A 13,932-nucleotide genomic window follows, 5' to 3' on the forward strand; every position below is an offset into this window, starting at 1 on the left:
AATATTTAGTGGGGAAAAAAAAAAGTCTAAAAGAGGTCTCATGGACTTCCAACACAGGATGACCCACTAACATGTGTAGAGGGTTAAATTTGATTGTTACAGACCCAGAGAGCAAAATGGGGGTCAAATTTTGGCTCCATCTAGGACCTGATGGTCTGAACTGTGCAAAGAAGGATGGGGTCACATGGGGAGTCGGGAGGAGCATCCATCATGAGCACCCTGCTCCAGCCCAGGGGGGCGGGGTACAGGTAGAACAGACAGGACTCCCTGTTTCAGCTAGAGCAACCACATCTGTCCAGTTCACCTTTGGGTTTCCATGTCGACTTGACTTTGGGGAATCAGCTCAGAGGCTTAAGAAAACCACCAAGGAAATGAGACTGCCCGCCGAGCAGGGTGTCTGCTGACTCCTGGTGAAGGACAGACAGGAATATCTAAGGAGCCACAGGTACAAAGCAGGGACAGTCTATTTCCTAACCATTTCATTTTCTCTCGTCTCTTACTGCTTTATCAGCATTGTGAGAAAAAGAGCTTGATATTTATAGTTCAAAAAATTCAAATAGGCTCACGAAAATATTAAACCCAGTGTTATCACATGACCTAGAAATTCCATTTCTAATTATCTGCCCAAGAAAAGTAAGGACATATGTCCACGCAGAGGTATGTATGTTGGTATAGCATTATCCAGAACAGAATAAAATAGTCTTAACGAAGCCCATTACTGTGCATAATTACTATATGACAATTGAAATATCTTTGGGGGGCTGGAATGAGGGCTTAGCATGTACTTGCAGAGGGCCCAAGTTCGATTCCCAGAACTGAATGTCAGACAGTTCAGGCAGCAGCAAAAATCCAGCTGCAAGGGATCTGACCCCTCTGGCTTCCACAGACACCTGCCTTCATGTGCACATACCTCCACACAGAAATGCGCATACGCATAATTAAAACACTTTTTAATGTATTTCTTTAAGTATCCATAATCTACAGAGACAGGAAGTAAATTATGGTTGCCAGGGGCTAGAATAGTAGGCTAATGGTTACTTTTTGGTGTGCTGAAAATGTTTGCTTCCAAGAAGCATAACAATGAATAAATAAAAATAAAATAATGGTTGGTGAGATGGCTCAGTGAGTAAAAGTGCTTGTCCCAAGACTGACGGCCTGAGTTTCATCCCTGGTTCCTACATGATGGGAGGAAGGAACCTACTTTTCTGTGAGTTCCAGGCCAACCTGGTCTACAAAGCAAGTCTAGGGCAGCCAAGACTACACAGAGAAACCCTGTCTTTAAATTAAAAATAAATAAAACACAATAAAAACATTTTTTAAAGACAGCTATGGTCTACTTTCCAAAACACTGTTTCTTTCTTTTTTTAAAAAAAATTATTATTTATTTATTTTGAGACAGGGTTTCTCTGTGGAGCCTTGGCTGCCTTGGCTTTGCTTTGTAGACCAGGCTGGCCTCGAACTCACAGAGATCCACCTGCCTCTGCCTCCCCGAGTGCTGGGATTATAGGCGTGTGCCACCGTACTAGGCAAGACTGTTTTCATGACATTATTAAGCAGTCTGTGGGTCTGAAAGGATGCCTCACTGGATAAATCAAGCAAGATTTTAAATCCCCAGCACCCACTAGAAAATTCAGATACGATGATACACACCTGTAACCCCAGAGGTCGGGGGGCGGGAGATTGCTATCCAGCCCTGTCTCAAAAGTGAGGTGGAGAGTAATAAAAACAGCAGATTCTAACCTCTGCCTTTCTCATGCACACACACACACACACACACCCACACACACACACCTGCCTGATATGTGCATACACACACATGCACATACCCAGATATCCACACACATTTGTTTGAGACTTCCATCACACTTCACAAATTCTAAACATTTAGAAGAAAAAAAAGGACAAAATTTCAGCTTAAGTGAGGGAGCAGGTTCCTAAACGATGTGTGGGCAGCCTTTTCAAGAGCCTGGAGGCTTTGGAACTTCCTAGTTAGCAGCCATTGGAAATAAAGGGGGGGGGGGGAGGGCGAAACAGGAAAAAAGCTGAGAAGCAAGATTAGAAATCTCATTGCTAAGGGGAGTTTCTCTCGTGGATGGCTCATCTGCCACTGGCACCTTGTCATGTGACCACCCATTGGCAAGTGTGTGCTGCCTCTTCTGAGGATGGTACAGGGGAAAAGCGTGAGTCGAGCTAGCTGGGCGTTAGAGAACGTCTGACTTCACATATTACCCTGCTGAGACCTGGCCATTGTGATGCAAATCTCTAAAAGGCAAGAAGACTTTCTTCCCAATGCTGCTAATGAAACATTCAATGTTTCCCTTAGCTCTCCTTGGGATGGCTTCTCTGTGACCCTCTGCTTCAACTGAGTCACCGTAGTAATTAGCTGAATGGTATTCATTTATATTTTCGCTTAATGGAAACTTACAGAATAATCTCGAATCAACACATCTGTTGCCTAAGACAACCCTGAATAACAGCCATTTCTATCCCCCAAAAGGAGTTTTGGTTTTAAACTTTCATCATTAAGGTTATCCCCAAAAAAGTAATTACCAAAGAGCTAACTTTTCAAGGGAGGCAAAGTCAACAGTTGTTTGTGCTGGTTTAAAGTACCGTGACTGCTTTAAAGCTATTTCTCTTCATGCTGTCATCTCTCCAGCATCTCAGAGCTGGTTTTCACCATCCATCCAGCATCTCCATACCAGCCAAATGCCATACTAATATCTCTAAGCTGTCAGCTGACAGAAGGCAAAAGACCCAAACACAGAAAACCACCCTGAAGAGCTGCCCCAATAAAATCCCTATGCCCACTTTCATATTCAATGTCAAACCATCAATAATGTTCCCATATGTGGGGTCTGTAAAGGCTTTGTTCCCAGTACCATTTCTTCCTTTAAAGTCATGTCTTTCACAACCAAGGCAAGGAGAATTCCACCAGAACCATGCTAACGGTTGCACCTACCTTGGACAGCAAAAGTGGCTGTTTAAACATGATTGATTATCCGCCAGTTAAGGAAACTATTCAAAGTGCTAATTGAAGAATCTATTCAACCTGCCCGGGAGCAAAAACATTCCCATGAATCTATAGTGTAGAGTACTCCAGGGGCCAGTGGAGTACCAAACACAGTCTTTCTGCCACACATGAAAACCATAAGCTGAAAAACCAAGTATATTCAGGTTTTTTTTTAAAGACAAATCCCACCAGACAAAGAAAATCAGTATATGAATGAATCAACACATTCGATTCCTCTTTACTGCTCAGAGACAGTCCCGGTTTGCAAACAGGTGGTAGTAACAAGTAATGCGTCCCTGGATGACAATTACAACTGCTATGTAAATTTTCTCCAGTTGTTCAAGGGTCTGGAATTCGAAATGTATCCTGACTTCACTCGAGCAAATTCTGTAAAATCCACATGTCACCCTTTAACAAACTTCTGAAAAAGCAATAACTACCAACATGCAAAAAAAAAGTGTGGTAAACTTCTGTACATGAATTATCGCACATCATGTTCTGATAAAATATGCGGAGTGCGGTGAAAAATCTTTCCCAACCTCGCTAGAGAGACTACAAAAGTCTTTACAGCACATATGATTCTATATACTTTTAAGATGCCATGTTGGTAGCGATGGATGTCTCCTCCCTGTAAAAACTGCCACACACATACTCATACACGGGGAGGGGGCGGGGGGGAGGGAATCTGTGATCCCATAAACTATTTAAGCTCTAACACTTTTAAGCCAGGTCCACACTGGCTCTAGGACACTTTAAGCCATAATGATTCCACCCAAGAAGCCTTCAAAGGAGTCTGGAGGTCCATCTGTAGCCAGCCCTGCGTGCATCCTGAAAAGGTTTTGTTCCAGCAGTGATTTGTTTGTTTGCTGAGTTCTGCATCCAGCACTGTCCAAACAGATGTGAGTTTGGAAGCGAAAGAGCAACACGTCCTCCAAACGCAAGGTTGCCGGGCCTCTGGGCTCCCTGGCTCCCGCGCGCGCTTTCCGCCGCTGCATCCGCTGGGGCTCTGGGAACCACGTTCCGCCCGCACCGGGAGCCCGGGGGTGGACATTGGGGAGCCCGGGAGCCCGCAACCGGGGAGAAGCGCGGCCCCGCGGCCCCAGCACAATGCGCCGGCGGGAACTGGGGCGACTTGGCGCGGCCTCGCCCGCGGCCCGGCCTGGCCCTCGCCGCTCGGTCCCCATGCCCTCGTCCGCCCGCCCGCGCTCACCGTTGCAGAACTGCAGCAACGAGGACGTGTCGTACAGGCTGCTATAGCTGGAGAAGCCGTCCTCCATGCTGAGGCCGGGCCGCGCCCGCTCCGGCCGCGCTCACCCACACACTGCGCCCTGCCGAGCCGCCGCGGCGCTGGCGCTGGGGCCGGCCCTGCTGTGGCTGCCGCCGGTCACCATGGCAACCCGGGCCCGCCGCCGCCACTGCCGCCGACGCCGCCGCTGCCGCTGAGAACGAGCACCCGGCGAGCTGCCCGCGAGGGGGCGGCCTCGGTGGCGTGGCCAGGAGGAGACGTGGCGGGCGGGGCGCAGAGCTGGGTGCGCCTGGGTCCCGCCTGGGTCCCGCCTGGGTTCTGCCTGGATCCCCGCCCTGGTCCCCTCCCTGGTCCCTGCCCCTAGGATGACAAGACAGAATGCTCTGAGAAGGCGCGGGGGACAAAGAGCCAGAAGGCAAGGGACGCTTGCAGCCCTTGCTGGGACCCCAGGGAACTTCTTGCCCACCCTCTATCCCCTATTCCCCTAAGCTCTGTCCCTGCGCCCTGGGCAGCTGCAACATGGGCCACAGTGGCTTGCCACTGGCAGAGCGCCTCGCTTCAGGCCATTTCCAGCAAGGCGTGTCCCAATCTGGTCTGCATGTTCCCCAGCTCAGGACTTTTAATTCCAAGAGAACCCTTGCACCCCAGGGGGACCAAAGGTGTAAAAAGAGGGTACTCGGCCCTCCTTCCCCTGTGACCAGTCTGTATGATGCTGTGAGTTTAGACTAACTTATTACAGACCCGGAGATCTGGGCTCACTATTAGGAAGAGGATGTCAGCCAAAGAAAAGTGTAAGAAACAAATCCAAGAGCCAGTAAGGTATCCAGCCAATACATACAAGTGGTAGCTAGGCTGGTGATCTAAATCTTACTACCCACAGCGAGAAATAAAGCTTTTGCCAGGTGACAAGTGAGCAAGCAGGAGAGAAAGGAAGGCATGACTCGAGGGTGGGCTCTTTGCACTAGAGGTAAAATTATCAAAGTCTTGCATATTAACATTTGTACCTTGAATACAACAGTCACCTAATAATAATGGAATAGAAAGCTATCAGGAAAACTTCTGGACCTCTCTCCCGGGCTCTGAAGTCTGTCTCCCCACACAGTACTCCACCAGATGACAAGGCTAGGGATGGAATCTGTCACTCAGGTTCTCAAAGATGTAGGCAGAAGGGAGCTAATCATGCCTGGTCCTGTCCTAGCTAAGGAGACCACACTTAGAAAACAAGGTCATTTAGTGGAAACTATATGGTGGGTAGAGACAGAAAGGGCCCCGGATGCTGCTGATTCAACTGTACAGGTGGGTGAATGAGGGTGACGCTGGCAATAGTGCAAGAAAGAAGAGACAGCCTGCTGTCAGGCGAGGAGGTTTGACCTGATGTGAATGAGGGGTTCATGTTGCAGACATGTGGGGAATGAGACTGGGCTGAGAAGGGTCCAGACGAGAAGCCTGCAGGGGAAGAATAAGCAGACTCTAGAGACGAAGGGACAAAAGGAAACCTTTAGGCAGACATGTGGATGGGTGGGTTGGAGGGCTGAGGTTGGCTATGGCCTGGACAGCCAGTTGTCAAACAGCCTGGTGTGTCTTCAGTGCTCCACAAGTGAGATGCCAGAGGCCCAGTTGGTCAGAGGGAAGAAGGATGGAGGATGGACTGTAGGGAAATTCCTATAGGACAAGGCCTGAAGGATGAGGTCAAGTGAGGACAGCAAAACTTGTTAGGACTCTGTGGCGGTTGTAGTGACACAGTTGGGAGGCATTGGCAAAGAGATCATGAGTGGACCTTCCCACGGAGAAAGGAGAAAGTTGGAAAGGTGCTGGTATCAGAGAAACAGAGAGAAGGGAATGCTGAAAGAGCAGGCAGGAAACCAGCAGCTCAGAAGAGGAAACGGCCTCAGGAAGCTGCCAGCACAGAGCTTCCGGGAGGTTGGCGCTGTCCTCCGATCTCTGCAGAGCAGGATCTAGGAGGACCAGGCTGGAGGAAAACCCACGTGTGTGGTGGCAGAGGGCTCCAGGTGACCTGCCGCGTTGTGGAGGGGCAATGTAGGGTAAAGGTGGGTTCCTGGACTCCATGGGTAAAGACTGTGGATGTGCATGTCCCAGACTTTGGGTGGGAAAAGAAACAAGACCAAAAGGATGGCTGGCAAATGGGTCCAGTCAAGAGGCCTCACTGTCCCCTACCTGAAGCAGGTGGGTCCTCTGCATCTGTAAGAGGCAGGCACTGTAGAGAAGGGGTTTCAGAGGGGAGAGATTTAATTACTCTAAGCACTCCTTCCTCTCGTTTCCTGTGCTTTCTCCTCTCGACTTTGCAGTTAGACCTTAGGACACATTGAACAGCTGGTATAAAAAGCAGAGAGGTGGGCCTGGGAAGATGGCTCAGTGCACAAAGCACAAGGGTGAGGTCCTGCGTCAGAATGCCCAGGGGCCAAGTAAAACTACATGTGGTAGCTCCCACTGGTTATCCCAGCATTCCTACAGTAAGATGGGAGACAGACCCTGGGGAGTATGTAGGAGTTAATGGGCCAGCTAGCCTGGCATGTTCGTGGTGAACAGCAACAAAAACAACATCAACAAAAACGGTGGTGCACGCCTTTAATCCTAGCACTTGGGAGGCAAAGGTAGGCAAGTCTCTGAGATTAAGGCCAGCCTGCTCTGCAGACCCAGTTCCAAGATAGCCAGAGCTATAACCAGAAACAAAACAAACAAACAAGAACAGAAGGAAGAGGGAGGGAGGGAGAGAAGGAGGGAGGCAGGGAGGGTGGGAGGGAGGGAAGACAGAGAGAGAGAGGGGAGGTGAAAGCAGGAACTGACACCCAAAGTTGTCCTCTGATCTCTATAGCACATGCATGCCTGAACTTACACACACACACACACACACACACACACACACACACACACACACACACGTATCAGACACCCACAGAGAGAAAACAAGCTGAGGTTCAGTGTTTAAACTTGAAAAGAAAACAATAATTATATATAAATTATTAACGACGATTCTTCTTAACTGTTCCCGGTTTGCAGTTCTTTGTGGCTATTTGGTAGACATAAGCAAAGATTGAGAATGAAAAACAAAAAAACAAAACAAACAAAAAATCTAGAGCTGGAAAGAAGAAACACACCCAGTTCAGCTGCAAACCAGAACAGGAGATTTTGTTACAGGATATTCTTTCCACTGGAGTGAGGTTACGTATAAGAGCTCATTCAGAACTCAGTCCACTCGCCTTGAGGCAGAAAAGACCATGATTACACTCTTAACCTCAGGGATTAAACAGCCATGGTTTTCCCACAATCATAAAATCTGGGTTTAAAACAAAAGTGAAATTTAGAATAATTAGAAGGATATGCATTTTAGGTCACTTAGGTATAATCTAAGCAGCATTTAAAAAGAGATCTAAAGTGGTCAAGAAGGATTGCTAATGGCTTGATTAAGAAAGTGTGATTCTTTTTTGTGCCCAAACATTTTAACAGACTATTATTCCACGTCATTTTGAGATAATCTGTGACCTGAGCCCAGAAAATGTTGTCATCCTAATTAATGAGGTAGATGCTCTAGGACAATGTAGCCATAGTGTTCAGTGGGATTAATGGCAGCATTTGTGCAATGTGTGAAAAAGAGAGAGAGAGAGAAAGGAAAAATGGGTGTTTTGTAGCCTTTATTCATAGATAAACAATAAGAAAAAAATCACACAGAAATGTGAGGCTGTGCATGCCTATTGTTTCATTCAACATTCTCCAAAAATATCTGCCTGGTGCCAGGCACCACACTTAGGGATGGGAATGAATGGGGCACAGAGAACACAGGGCTGTCCAGATCACCTACAGCCACAACACCAAGTCACCTGGTCATAATAGGCATGAACAATAATAATAATAATAATAATAATAATAATAATAATAATAATAATAGAAGAAGGGATGGGGAAAAGGAGGAGGAGGAAGAAGAAGAAGAAGAAAAAGAGGAGGAGGAAGAGGAAGAGGAGGAGGAAGAAGAAGAAAAAGAGGAGGAGGAAGATAAAAAAGAAGAAGAAGAGGAGGAGGAAGAAGAAGAGGAAGAGGAAGAAGAAGAGGAGGAGGAAGAAGAAGAGGAGGAGGAAGAAGAAGGGGAGGAGGAAGAGGAGGAGGAGGAAGAAAAAGAAGAAGAGGAGGAGGAAGAAGAGGAAGAGGAGGAAGAAGAAGAAAAAGAGGAGGAGGAAGAGGAGGAGGAAGAGACAGAAATTTCACTTCTGTGAATATATTTAAAAGACTTGAAAGCAAGGACATGGGGAGATGTTTGTATGTCCACGTGCATGCCAGTGTAGGCACAGCAGCCAGAAGGTGTGGGTAGCCCAAGTATGCATTGATGAAGGGCCGGATGAACAAAATGTGGGTTACCCACGGGATGAAATACGACTTCAACTTTAAAAGGAATGGAGTCTGACACCTGCTACTGCATAGTGGAACTTAAAGAACAGTATGCTGAGTGACTAAGCCCTGTGGGATCAAAGTGTTCTTCTGCTTACATGACCTTCCTAGGGTACTCAACATCAGACATGGGCTGAAATGATTGCTAGGCACTGGGATGTGGGACTTAGGAAGCTGCTGCTTGCTGGGGTTACAGTGACAGTTGGGAATGATGAAAATGTCCCAGAGGCCTGGAGAGATGTGGCATGGCTTGCTGGGCAAGCATGGGGTGGGGGTGGGGGGCGGGCAGTTCAGATCTCAGTAACAAATAAAAAGCCAGGCATGGCCCCATGCACGCCTGAAAGCCCAGCAGTGAGGGAGGCAGCGACAAGAGGATGGCTGAACCCTGATAGCAGCCAACATCACTGGGAAAACAAAACAAACAAAAACAACTGTGAACTCCAGGCTCACAGAGAGATCTTGTCTGCCCCCACCCTCACTCCACCCCGCAAAAAACAAAAAAACAAAACAACAACAACAAGAAAAAAAACCTAAGGCTCAGTGATGCCCAGTTCTCTTCTCTGGCCTCCATGCAATCACACAAGCACATTCACACCCATGTATGTACACACACACACACACACACACACACACACACACACACACACGAGAACATATACCACCCCTCCTCAAAAATAAATGAAGGAAGGAAGGAAGGAAAAGGGGAGAGATTTGGACATGAAGACAGAACACAGCATCTACAGGCCACAGGGAGCTTCCTCCCCGAGCCTCAGAGGAAGCAGGCCTGCCTATCTATACCTTGACCTTGGCCTTCTGATCTCTAGAATCACAGACAATAAAGTCACCTGGCATCTGGCATTTTGTTATGGAGTCCTATCAAGCAAATACATGGCCATCAGAGACTCTCAAAGCCGAGGACTGGTTAGGCTGCAGACTCCAGCTCCACCCATGATATTAAAATATAAAATATGAATCAAGTACAGTGGGGCACAGCTATCATCCAAGCCCTCAGGAGGCTGGGGCGGGATAATCACAGGTCTGAAGTCAGTCTGGGACACACAGTGAGATCCTGGCTCAAGAACGGTATATGATGTACACGTGATACAACGTAAGTAAATATATATTATACCCACACACATGATAAATGTTTTATAAAATGACAAGAGGAGTGATTCTTAGCATCAGTAAGGACCATTACAGTGGCCTCCCCTACCTGTCGGGACAATGTATTGTCTATTCTACAACATCCCTGACACATGGACACTCAGGCCTGTTCAAAGCCGAAGAATTCCAGCAATTAAATAGATTTTTTTAAAAAAAAATCCTAGATGCCCTTGCCAAAGCATCTTTCATCAATCCTTTCAGTCTAGTTTATTTTGTCTGTCTGCATCACACCTGCAACTTCTATATCACACTACATCCTGTGTGATGAGCTACCCTGTCGGCTCCATTCTCCAGGGCTACCTGAACCAAAGAGAGTTACCCCATGCCACTTCCTTCTGTCACCTACCATTACATGCAGACACCTTGGCTAGGCATTGTGTCCCTGCCTCAAAGGCCAGGTTTGGCTTCTACTGCGTCCTGCCACTCCATGCTAACTAGAACGTCCTGATCACAGCTTTCAGCCATGCCATCCACTTGGGTACTTTGGACTTTAGCAGCAAGCTCTTCCTGCCTGGAGTGCCTATCTTCCTTTTCCATCAGCAACAAGGCTGGCCCATCAGCAAGTCCTGGGTGGGACCCCATGCATATCCCGCCTCTCTCCTGCAAGTGCTTGTATATCCCTGAGGTCAGAGGACCTTCGCTTGCGTCCATCTCTCCTGGAGTGTATGCTTCTAAGGTTCACCGTGACACAACGTTAAACGAGACCATCAGAAATACTGACAAATGACTCCTCTAGATGAAAAACAGTTTTTCATCACACACAACAGGCTTTCAAATGTTGGAAGAGAGAATGCAGAATCTCTCCAGGATAATGATCTCTATTTGCATGCCTAGACACACAGCGTGGCCCATGGTTTCTATACTCTTTGCTGCATAGAGGCCCATCCCCCAAACATTAGAGCCTCCCAGGACCCTAGCAGGGTGGCATTGCTCTTTAGTGCTCAATATACTATGATCTTACTGATGTAACTGGGGTCCACATTGACTATTTATTATTATTGTTGTTGTTGTTAAACCAGGGTGTGGATGTTGGCTGACTGTAAGTCCACGATCAATCATAAACCTATCGATCTTTTCAAATGATTGGTGTCAGATTTTCTCCATCATGTACTAACCTAACTGACTTCATTTGTATCTAAAGGCTGGATCTGTCTTTATTCCAGCTGAATGTCATTTTATTGGTTTTCACCCATCATTTGAGCCAACCAAAAACTCTTCAACCCTCAAATCTGGCATCTAACCCATCAGCTCTAGGACAGCAGTGAATACGGAGTGAGAAAATTTCCAGTGTCCCCTTCATCCTTGTCACTCATAAGCATATCAGCAGAGGGGGTCAGGGAGAGGCCTGGGCTGAGGGCTGGGGATGCCTCCTAGACATCTCTCTGCTGATCTGTTCATCAATACTCTGATAGGTTTGTCCAACGAAAGATGAAATCACCCAATCGTCTGCTCAGCCAGCCTCCGTACTGTCCATGAGATGTCAAGAAAGGTCCCTCTGGCCTTTCCTACGCAGTCTGGTAAGTGGAAAGATGGAATGGGTGGGTTTGGCTCTTAATGACAACCTTTCCTGCCAAGCAGCTCCACGCCAACTCTTCAAAGAGCTGTTGAAAGCTTTTCTCAGAACCAATATTAACATGAAATGTATCATTTGTATTTTCGAGAATCCAATTTTTCCTCCTTTTTTTGGAAAATGATCATATTTTTTTTCTCCCTTTCCAGTTTCTGTAATTCCATCTGATAAAAGTAAAGACTGTCAAAGCCCAGAGACTGTGATGGTGGCAACCGAGTGACTCTCCACAGCTCTCTCCTCTCATGGGCTCTGACAGGATGTGTCTGCCATCCCTTCACTTTAGGGTTTTCAACCTTAGTGGAGAAAAAAAGAAATCCAGAGATCCAAGCACTAGAAATGCAGGCCAGCATTCTGGGTTGTTAGTGGCTCCTGTCCAGAGTTCAGAAGTCTTTATTGCCCCCACAGTTTGTTGTATGGAGGTAACTTCTGTATTGTGATGAATCTCAGGGTCAGGAATCACAGAGGCGCCAATCAAGAGAGAGTCTTTTCTACAAGCATCTTGACCTCACAGTCCTATTACAAAAACGCTGACCTGTCATATTCCCACAGATAATGTTGTTCACCGTCTATTTATTCAAAGAAATTCTTAACGGTTTGCATCCATCAAATAAAACTGCGTGTTCTGGAGTATCTGAAGTGAAGTGGAAAATTAAAAGCAAATTGCAGCTGGTTTTCTTTTTTTTTTTAAGATTTATTTTTATTTTCAAGTATATACGGTCTGTGTGTGGGTTTGCACACATGAGCGCAGATGCACACGTGAGCGCAGATGCCAACATAAGCCAAAAGGGGTTTGTGTACCCTGGAGCTAGAGGTACAGGTAGACGTAAGCCGCTTGATGTGGGTGCTGGGAAATGAACTTGCGTCTTCTGCATGAGCAGTCTGCACGTTTGACTTGGTCTTCTATTAGGTTTTTTGCTTTTTGGTTTTTTGTTTTTTTTTTTTATCATCACATTGAGAAACTCAGGGTCTGAGTTGTACTTGGCCTTCAACTAACCGTGTCACCACAGGACAAGTTCACCCTGAGAACATGCATTTGTCTGCCTCATCGTGTTCCTGTAGGCTCCACAGCAGCTCTTGGCATGCTACAGGCTGACCACTGGGACGATCAGCTAATATCAGAGCCATGTTCATCACAGCGGGCCTGGGACAGCCAGGGCTCTGCCTATGTCCTGGCAAGTGTCCAGATGCCTCCCTGTGACTTGCTAAAGCATTCTGGTGGGGAGAGTAAATCGTAAGGCCACTCCAGCTGGTGTGGAGAGGCTGAGTGAGGATCTGGCCACACTGCGCACTGGAGCACGTTGCTGATATTCATGTGCGTGTGTTTAAGATGCCTTATCGGCAGCAGAGCTTTGAAAAATACAGTGAAGATACTACAAATCTGGATTCTTATCAGGAAAGTCAAGGGAAAAAAAACCCACTTCCGGTTAGTTTGGGACTTCCCACGAAGCTCCTACAGGCTTGCTCATCTCAGGGAGAGCTGCCCGGAATGAGGGTGAAAAGGCAATCCGTAGAACACAGAGTCCAAACGTGTAGGGGGAGGCCAGAGGTCAACCTTGGTGTCATTCTCCGGGTACCATCTAACTTGGTTTTCTTGAGACAGGGTCTCTCACAAATAGCCAGGCTGGCTGGCCAGAGAGCTTGTGGGTCCAGTGCTGGGACTGCAGAGTTGACACCACACCTGGTTTTTTTTTCCTCCTCTGGATGCTAGGGAGCAAACTCAGGTCCTCATGCTTGTGAACCATCTCCCTCGCCCTCCATACGAACATTTAAAGCTCAGTTCCCTGCCTTCTATTTATGTGTTAGCTCAGTCCATTGATTCCATCGCAGACCCAGAGATATGTGTGGACTTGTCTTCTGGGGTGACGACAGGAGAAGCACCAATTCTTGACTGGAAGGACAGATCTCTGGGCTTTCTCACTGAGGTGCAAAACTCTAAAGTCTGCAATAACTAATCAATTTCCAGCTTCACTTGAGTGAAGTGATGGGGGAATGTGGCTAAAAGCTCTTGATCAAGGCGCCCTGTGGTAAATCTTCCACAAAGAAAACATCCCTACCCGACGCATCAATGTGTAAACATGTCTATGTTTCGGCCATATTGCTGAGAAGCACGGGTACCAACAGGACAGGTGGCTCGAGAACAAATGAGTAGTTAACCCACCAGTGTGCGAGAAGAAAGGAGGCCACCATGACTGTGTCACTAATGACAATAAACTAGAGCTCACTCATGTGCTGGACACCGACACCCCACCCTTAATTACACTGTATTGTTCATGATGTAGTAATTAAAAGCCAGCCAGCAGTTCAGAGCACTGGATGCTCTTCCAGAGGACCCAGATTCAATTCACAGCATCTACATGGCAACTTATAACTGTCTGGAACTCAAGTTCCAGGGCATCCAAGACCCTCTTTTGGCCTCTGAGGGCACCAGACACACACGTGATGCACAGACACACATGCAGGCAAAACACCCAAACACACAAAAATAAAGTAAATAAGTATTTTTTTTTAACCTAACTATTTCCAACAGATGCGACAGCAATGACC

At 47.1% G+C, this 13,932-nt stretch overlaps 1 protein-coding gene across 8 annotated transcripts in view; it reads right to left on the reverse strand.

Moving 5' to 3' along the window:
- The window catches only part of EML1 (EMAP like 1), a 173,396-nt gene that overhangs the window by 116,072 nt on the left and 43,392 nt on the right, over positions 1-13,932 (reverse strand). Inside the window, exon 1 of one of the 8 annotated variants that reach the window (XM_084793518.1) lies at positions 4,221-4,485. The exons of 6 other annotated variants lie outside the window; for them this stretch is intronic. In XM_084793518.1, coding sequence (XP_084649644.1) covers positions 4,221-4,287 — 67 coding nt within the window. In that variant the 5' untranslated portion in view covers positions 4,288-4,485. Of the gene's footprint in view, positions 1-4,220; positions 4,486-13,932 lie in introns of those variants that run through there. One more of the 8 variants, XM_084793521.1, reaches the window with a different exon arrangement.

This window comes from Acomys minous, assembly GCF_964271855.1.
Source record: "Acomys minous genome assembly, chromosome: 8".
Lineage (NCBI taxonomy): Eukaryota > Metazoa > Chordata > Mammalia > Rodentia > Muridae > Acomys > Acomys minous.